General features: G+C 40.0%; 1 protein-coding gene across 1 annotated transcript; it reads left to right on the forward strand.

The window, feature by feature from the left end:
- Positions 1-686: 686 nt before the first annotated feature.
- olig3 (oligodendrocyte transcription factor 3) lies at positions 687-1,481 on the forward strand. The gene has a single exon (XM_078541326.1). The coding sequence runs from the start codon at positions 687-689 to the stop codon at positions 1,479-1,481; it is 795 nt and encodes a 264-aa protein (XP_078397452.1).
- Positions 1,482-9,253: the final 7,772 nt, after the last annotated feature.

Below are 9,253 nucleotides of genomic sequence, written 5' to 3' on the forward strand. Positions count from 1 at the left end.
GACTTGAAACGTTTACACAAAGTCAGCAATGTTTAGTTTAAAGCTGCTGGTGTATCTTACTCTACATAACGCTGAACACACAAACTACAATATTGAAGAAAACTCGTGCATAAACCCAGAGATTCTGAAAGGCCTGCCTGCTGCTGAATATATGTTTCTTTATGCGGGGATTTCTTCTAAATGGTAACTTCTAGCTTATCTGAATCACAAACTTGAAAGTCTGGGCCAATTCACATAGTGCTATTTAAATGTTCGCTCGCTCCGAGGTAAGTCTCTCTCTCTCTCTCTCTCTTCAGATCGCCCATGGCAGGGTGTCCCATAAAGAAAAGCACAATGAATATGAATAGGACAGAGCTAAATGGAACCGTCAAAGCTGCGCCGCCCTCAATGATCTCCACGTCATACTAACAAGACCATTATGTATAGGAGGGAGCTTTGTTTCCCTGCACTCTGCACCTCTATAAAAAGCTTCTTTTAAAACCAAATCTCGTTCAACATCACAACTGGCCAAGAGGTCCAGCCTGCTTGGGGAGCGCTTCTGAGTTTATAGGAACCGCTGTGTGTGTGTGTGTGTGCGTGTGTTTTTTGTTGTTGCTCGTTTCTGTCACTGACGTTGGAGGTTGGCATCAAAACAAGGTCTCAAACTATTGACTAGAGAACATCTCATAATAACGAGAGGCAATAAAATGAATTCTGACTCGAGCTCTCTCTCTAGCAGAGCTTCGTCGCCAGACGTGGACGAAATTTATCTGAGAGATCATCTCCAGCACCAGGACTCCAGGATGAATTCGGTGTCTTCAACGCAAAACGATCTGCTCCAGCAGCTCGCCAATGAACACAATATAACAACCCTCAACAGATCCGAGGACAAGACGGGAGGCAAGTTCAAAGTGAAAAAGCAACTCTCGGAGCAAGACTTGCAGAACCTTCGACTGAAGATCAACGGGAGAGAGCGCAAAAGGATGCATGACCTGAATCTGGCGATGGACGGGCTCAGAGAGGTCATGCCTTACGCCCATGGACCGTCAGTAAGGAAACTTTCCAAAATCGCCACTTTGCTGCTGGCCAGAAACTACATCCTGATGTTGTCGAATTCTCTGGAAGAGATGAAAAGACTAGTAGGGGAGATTTACGGCGGGCATCATTCAGCTTTCCATTGCGGGACAGTAGGACATTCTGCTGGGCACCCAGGACACTCCACATCTGCCCATCAGGTCCATCCCATCTTGGGCAGTGCCCTGACCTCCTCCTCTTCCTCAATCTCGGCTTCTCTACCGGGGATCAGCGCGGTGAGACCCCCTCATTCACTGTTGAAAACGTCCTCCGCGCCTCCTGTACCGTTAGGAAACACCTTTCAGCACTGGGCAGGATTGCCATGCCCCTGTACCATCTGCCAGGTGCCACCGCCACCTCACATCTCAGCCCTAAGCACAGCCAGCATGCCAAGGCTCTCTACAGATGGTAAAGACTTAATGAAGTAAGGTCTGATTTTGCCAGCTGTGATTATTATTAAAAGAAAGACGCCGCGTTGCATAAGAAGATTGACTTTTGAGTTGCATTAAAAAGACTGACCTTGTGTTGTATAAAAACCAGACTGTCAGCTAACTCCAACAGCGAGATCTGATTGCATGCATGCTTGTTTTTTTTTGAATTGTGAATTTTGAAATCGGCATCTCGTGTAGCTAAGCAAGTTACGAAAAATGCAATTCCTTGTAACAAGGATTTGGTAATTTTGGGTATTTCTTTGTATAAATAATTCACACCGACAGACGCATGGGAAGCAGTGCAAATACAGCAAGAGCAAGCAAGAGATAGAATGTGATTTTGCCAGTGTTTCGAATTCCTATAGTGCAAGAGGTAATAAGATTGCTGAAATGTAGTTGTTAGCTGAGGTGTGTCTATGTTGTCCATGTCTGCTCAGATCCGCATGGCTTGTGGCATACAAATTCGTTGTAAAAGAAATCACACGTTCTTCAACATTTGCTGCAACTATTTTGTTACACATTGAAGACAACACTCGTGTCTTTTATTTTTGTATTATCTCAATGACTTATGGATATATTTATTAAAGCCCGGTGTCCCTGAATGATCACGTTTCAATAAAAGTCAACTTAAAAACGAATTAGCCCAAGCGGTATTTTTTATTTTAAATTTGTTACTTAATTTGGAACGACTTTTATTTGACCACTGCCTGCAGCCCGTCGAGTTGGTTTTTGGCTGCAGCTCGCGAGAAAAGTTTGTGTTTAGATTAAACTCCGTGCAAATGATCAAATTCAATTTACTAATCAAGAGTACCATGGTTTTCTCATTTTGCTGAAAGTCAGGAATGTGCAGTTTACCGAACAGTCTTTAGCGTTTATAATGAGTGCTGTAGTAGGTGCCTGTAATACAATGTACCGAAAAGAATGAAAGGTAGCTAATGAAGCGCCCGCATTAAAGGATACACACCAATTTATCAGAAAGTTTACGAGACAGCTTCCTTTGTTGGAACTATCGCTATTACTACTTTATGTTGCGGCAAATCTGGCGTCTACTTTATATGTGCCCATCAACAAGGGAAAACTTGTTCAGTAGATTGACTGTTAGGAACGGTATTCATACTGTAGTATGTGTCCATATGACGCATACAAATGTTTGTGAATACCTCCCGAAGAAATGTCCGCGTGTGAGACGGAAGGCTGCCACCATGGCTACAGATAGATCAACCAAAGTCTAAAACATAAAATATTGTGTTGTCTCTAAATGTTACACTGCCCTGCTCCATAACAGGGTAAACTCGAAGTTTTTGATAAGGCACTCTGTAATTGTGAGGGCACTTGCCATTGCAATAACGCCAATATCACAGGCACAGTGGCGAAAACAGGATAGTGCTAAAGATGGTGGTTAACCTATCTGTGTAAAAGCGCGCCGTTCCTTTTCTTCCAGCCCCTCTGGCGGTAGGGACAGGGCTGAGTTTTGTTGAATTTATTATGCCTGCTCTATCTTTGCTCTTTTGCTTTAAAAGTAAGCCTGCGTTGCCCGAACTCTGCGAATTTCGATTAAAAGAAACTTCACTGGATTTAGTTTGACCGAAATCTTCAAGTTCAAACACGCTACTGACAAGAGGATTGGTTGAAAGTGGGAGGCGTCGTCTCTGTGTTCAGAGTCGCCGCATGTTTCGCTGAGGGGAAGATAGGAATTGCACACAAGGGGGACCTGAATTGGGAACTGTAAATCGCATCTGCTATTGTGAATGTGTATATTACATACAAACATTTATGGTTTAGGAAAATACCACGCACAGTCTTGCATCTTTAAACAAAGTAGCTAATAATAGACAAAACAAACCTGTTTTCCTTTATTCCACATCTGTTTGTTTTGTTGGGGCGTGGCAGTGGCGGGCGATGTAATTGCGTGAAAGCGGATTGTTTTGGAGATCTCCAGATGTGACATACCCCAGCAGTTTAAAGTATAATTCATGGGAGTCTCAGTCTACACCATACTGAGATTGCAGATACTACTAGTTCTTTTTTCATTCTCTCCAATAATAATGTCTGACACAGAGAGGAAACTATTAGATTAAATTGGAGAATATTGCCATGTAAAACCATACATTTACTGCTTCGAATTTCTAGATGGCAATTTTGTTACTTGGTTTCATTGGGATTCACTACCCATGGAAGAGTAATGGATACTTCGTTATATCTTAACCCTTTTCCTTCCTTACACTCCCGAATTTCTACATCGAAGAATTGACAACAGGGCGGATTTAATGAAATTCTTCAGGGGTGTATCTTTAAATTATTAATCCGGGAATGACAATGTATTTTTTCTGGCCTTCTTGTCTCAGATGCACCGTTTGTCCCACACGAAATATAAATTCAGGACTGTAACTGGGGGAGAAAACCCTGCAGTTACTGTGTTGTGAAAGCAACGTTTTTTCTGGTATTAATCTGTAGCATTACTCAGAGTAGCCGTGACCTTAGATAGAATATTCTTCTTGTTTTCTCCCGGCTCAGGGGACAGGATCTTTCCAGAAATTTTAAGTTGAAAACCGCCAGGGGAGATATGTATTGGTTCTGTCATTTCGTAGACGTGCACTTGCGTCTGAAATCTGTAATAAAGTCAAGCTCCCCTGTCTGCGCTTGATTTCTGTGACACTGTCACTTGGACCTTTTTTGATTTTACAAATGATTTATCTGTGATTGGTAAGGAAAACACAATTCCCATCGTCTATGTTTAATACATAAGTTACGCGAGAACATAAATCCCTCGACTGGAAATTAAAGCCGATGCAAATTCACACGAACAGAGCATATTACTGTGGAGTCGTGCAAATACTGGGATGATTGATTACAATACGGCTGCAAAGTGCTGTCCTGTGAAACGAATACAGTTTTCACGTCTTTGACCTCTTTTAAATTCGGCTTTCGTGTTTAGAGAAATTCCACGCAAAGTGTCTGTTTGCAGAGGTTGCAGGCTGATTGTTCTCGGTGAGCAATGTGAGTACAACAGAGAGTCAGCAGAGTGTGCATTGCACAATGATGATTCAGAGCAACCATAATGCAAGTTTATGCATTCCATCCACTTGTTAAATGATGGAAATGAGAGCGCGGATTGAGTCCCTCTTGTGTGTTTATAGATTGGAATCCTCTTGTTTTGTTTCCCCCAGATTTACTGTTAACACCGTGAGCACAATGAAAGGTTTGCAATTTAACATTTTGGTTTCGGCTGCAAACAGCACCAAAGAGCAGCGGAGGCGCAGAACGAACTGGCAGATGGAGCAAGATTAACTTTATGCAAATATGCTCCTTTTGTTTATGACGTTAGCCAGATTACTCCCAAATAATTTTATTTTTTACTACCCCCGCCCCACACTCACATAAATAGATCGCAAATTTACGGATTACAATTCAAAATGTTAATAAGCGCCATCCATTTTAATGCTTCCTCAAACTATTTAACAGAATCGCAGAGCTACGAGATACAATTTTCGTTTTATCTTGTGAAAAGCGACAATTAATGAACTTCATGTTGCCCAGAAATTGGTGACAGTCTTTTCTTCCGCTCAGTTGAACGCTGTTCATTATCAGAAAATCGAGTTATTTTCTGAACTCCCCTAATAAATATAATACATGAAGGGAAATAATGGTTCTCAGGTACTGTTCACATTTGACTGAAATGAACCAATACATTCCGTAGTGGCAATCTAGTTCAGTATTACCTTCTGTGCAACAAATTCTGTATTGACTTTTTTTTGGAAAAAAATGTTTTTTTATATAAGTTTCTCCAAATATCTCACTCAAATCGTTTTGGTTTCTCTGTGATTTGTAGTACTGATTACTGATCTGTCCACTTATATGGAGATCGTTAATTGGATGCTTTCGAATAAATGAAGTTGATTTGAAATTGACTGGTGATGATTGGATCAGGAGCACTGCGGCTTCCCTTATCATGTTGCGCTTCTGTCTCAAGAACAAGCTCGTGTTCAACGGGATTTTGCTTTCTAGTTTATAAGATACATCTGGCAGCATCCCTTCTATTAAAATTATCACATCGGCACATCTCAAAGAGCTTGATTTATGACTTCGGTTATGCAGCCACATCGAAATAAAGTGCTCCCAAACCGATGAGAAGAAAAAGTTTTCAGGTCATTTAAAAGTTCCCAGTTTAAAAGAATTATCTTTTTTATTTGATGTACGGTCATCTTCAAAAATGAAAGAACAACATCAGTGGCAATACTTTTTTGTTATAAATCAAAAAAACCCTTGTTTTGACTGATATTTTAAACAAAAACCTGCATCTCACTCGTAATCTTCGTATCATTTCAGCTCGCCAAATAGGTAGACCTAGGGAGAAACGTTTGTGTTATTCTTCCCTCCAATTTCTCAACGAACAATCCCAGCACTAATAAGAACCCTTGTCCTCGAACTGAAAGTATTATCTTTTCTTATTTAAAGGGGTGGGTGGGGACTGCATAACGCCCCAGTGCATCTCAGCGGGGATTGTCAGAACATTTTTTTACTTACTAAGTGGATAAATCTATTAAATTATTTGCAAAATGTTTCGCCGTTTTCTCCAAATTCTCAAAGGACACACCTGTTGGCCGAGCAGTTTTTAACCAGTTCTGCTAAAGCAGATCTGACAGATGAAAGGATCCGGGCGACACACATGAACTTTAACAATGGACTAGCCCTTAGCAAGGCGCTGCTGTCAGACCCGGGCTTGTGCCAGGAACATTAAGCCTGCAATTGAAAATAAATTTTATTTGAATAATAAGGACCTCTGCCTGATCAAAGGCTTCGCCGAGGCTGAAACAAAGGCAGTTGGAGATAACTTATTGACTGAATTGACAGCCTGAATACACTTCATTATGCCTGCCCACTCTCACTAAATGTGACAGGTTTTAAAAGTGAATTAGGCGGCAGGTGCACAAACCATTTTTCTTTCTCTCTCGGGAGAGCAGCGGACCAGATATCACCTGATTCCTTGCACACCAGTGTTTGCAGTTCGTGCTTCGCTTTCCCCTCCATGTCCCGTGAAAGGAAACACTGAAGACAGACTAATAGAGGGGACCAACATTTCGTTACATTTTGCAATTTTATTTTTGTCCATGTCACTAGCGTCCAGTTCTAAGTTCCGGGGATGTTGTATCTCCCTGTTTTCTATAGCAGATGGCGTTCACTAGTCGGTCACAAATGGCTGTCATTGAGTGCTTGTCTGCCTGCCAGTAACCCATAGTTCAGGGAATCCCTCAGAGAGGGTATCAGCACTTGCTCCGCTGAAAGAACAATCACTGCGAATGAACTGCATTTACTTGTCATTCACACGATGATGTTTCCTTGAACGTCTTTAAAAGAAAACTGTTGACACGGGTTGTGCACCGGCTTGATGAAAATGTTTCAAGTTTTTCGTTCACTTAAAAAACGAGCAAGTGCTTAAATGTTACGTGAGAAAAATCGCAAAGATAGAGTAACAGATGTATGTGTCCCAATAAATGTTGCCGAATGGTTGAGACCTGTCTCTTTTCGACTCGCATATTGATGTTCAGTGCCATTTCCCAACAAGTCCTGGCTGCATTCAGGGGACACAAATGTTTGAGGTGTCATAACCTTTACAATAATGCTTACTGAGGGCAGCTCTTAATTTCACAGTCCAGTTCTAACCAGACACATTTTACTCTAGCTGAACAAATGCCTTCCAACACGGCACCAAACAATCCTCCAGGTGGTCGAATTTCGCTTTTTGAGCTGTGGGTCCCTCGTTTAAAATAATCAATTCGACAAGGGATAATCGGGGGTGGGTCTATCAGCGAGTTTAAAGAAACTTAAAACAAGTCCAAATATGCAATGTTAATCTGACCAAAATCTGCAATTTCAGTAATATAATGATACTCCTGGAGATACGTTGTGACATTTGTGGTAACTATAACCATTAAACGCTGTTCAAGGGCATACGAGGATAAGGATCAAACTGCTGTGTATCTGAGCGCTTTTGCACCATCATTATCTTTGTGCATTTATATCATACACAAAGTCATGAAGTAATACCACTTACCAATATGCATCCTTAACTTCGGAAAATCTGAAGGAAGCTTATGATCATTGAATCTAGTACGCTTTTCGTTGCTTATCTGTCATATTTTATGTAGGCATACAGAAACAAACCGTAGAATGCCACGGAACTATTTATATTCCTACCAGGATGCAACTCAGTCACCAGTGACTTGTTTGACGTCTAATATCCCTGATCTATAAATTTGTGGAAAAAAAAACTTTCTTTGTAAAGTGGAAAATCACAACCCTACAATTATTGATATGACCCAATATCTCAATCACAGATTTGGCTGGTATGTGAGATGAAATGCAGATTCATTCATTCCTTAAATATAGGAGAAGATTGTTTTTGGCAGGACGGTGGAGAAAATGAGAAATCTTTAATGTGTAAATGTACCATTTAGCCATAATTAGTATGGAGTGTGATCTTGGCTGTACGTTTTTTTTATTATTTTTATTCAAAAAGACGCATTTATCAGATGTAACAACATTTGGCTGAAATACAGTGGGGAACAATTGATTCTTTGTAGAAAAAGAATATAATTGAGGAGGAAATTTAACATGCCTTGAACCTCTGTTTGCTGAAATATTTAATGTCTTCCCACTTTCCTGTCATTTCTCCACACTATTTAGAATTTCCAATATTTATTCACTTCTCTTTTATAGACTTTGATGGATTCTGTTACGGCATTACATAGTATACTTTACTTTATTTATTTTACAAACTAGTAATTTATAAGACATATGAGGAAAAGTAAAATAATTTTACATACTGATTTATACAACTTACACCGCTCACTGATTGCTACTTTCTTACACGCATTGACCTGGTTGAATTTGGTTCAGTTTAGTCTAGTTATTGTGCACGTTTCTGATAGATTTTTGAGGACCTATCCCATTAGGCATATTTATATATAACTTCAAAAAGGAAATGTTTTTTCATCTTTGCTTTACATGATGTTTACAAATGGCGATGTACAGCTCTGTTTTTAAAGTTTAAAGGATATATCTTGTTTAGTAACTCACAATTTACATTGTCATACCGATCTACTCAACTGTGGAAACCACCCACAGCTGTAATTGTTATGTCAGTTGATGTATAAATAGTAAAGGTCCTCTGAAAGGTAACCTGTGCCTCTGTCTCAAATGCCCTGTGTTTGTACCTACACTCCTGCTTCTGAAGAGAATGACATACTGCAGCTGTGTGACTCTTATTTCTTCACTATGTCTTAATGTCTTCCAGAGTTAGATTGACCATTTTAATGTTAGGTTCAACATGAAGGCTATGTTGCGTTAAGGACTTTTAATTACAAAAACAATTTAAATGTCTCCAAAGTCAAAAGTCATCACATAAATGTTTTTCTCTACCATCAGTGGAGAGAGAAGATCAATATTCACACTTTATTCACACTTTCTCCTCACAACACTAATTGTTTTAACAGTTCTTTTTGCATTGCATAACACCAACAACAACTGAACCCTCACAGGGCTGAGGTAAGTGACATAAGTGACAATATGTCTAGTTGTCAGTCACAGATGGCTGCCAGTGTGACAAAAGTATGCAATTTAAGATACATACGTAAGTCAGTCACTACAAATCCACTTAAACATTTATGGTAGAAACCAATCGGATGACTTCGACAAATTGAGATTACACTATATTGTAACACTGCAAAATGCTTTAATGGGTGTAAAGCATTTTGGAATGCCCTGAGGCT

This window comes from Cetorhinus maximus, chromosome 5 (genome assembly GCF_964194155.1).
Source record: "Cetorhinus maximus chromosome 5, sCetMax3.hap1.1, whole genome shotgun sequence".
NCBI classification, from domain to species: Eukaryota; Metazoa; Chordata; class Chondrichthyes; order Lamniformes; family Cetorhinidae; genus Cetorhinus; species Cetorhinus maximus.

Excerpts from the sequence above, each read along its gene's own strand:
- olig3 (XM_078541326.1), top strand. The coding sequence starts at position 687 with ATGAATTCTGACTCGAGCTCTCTCTCTAGCAGAGCTTCGTCGCCAGAC.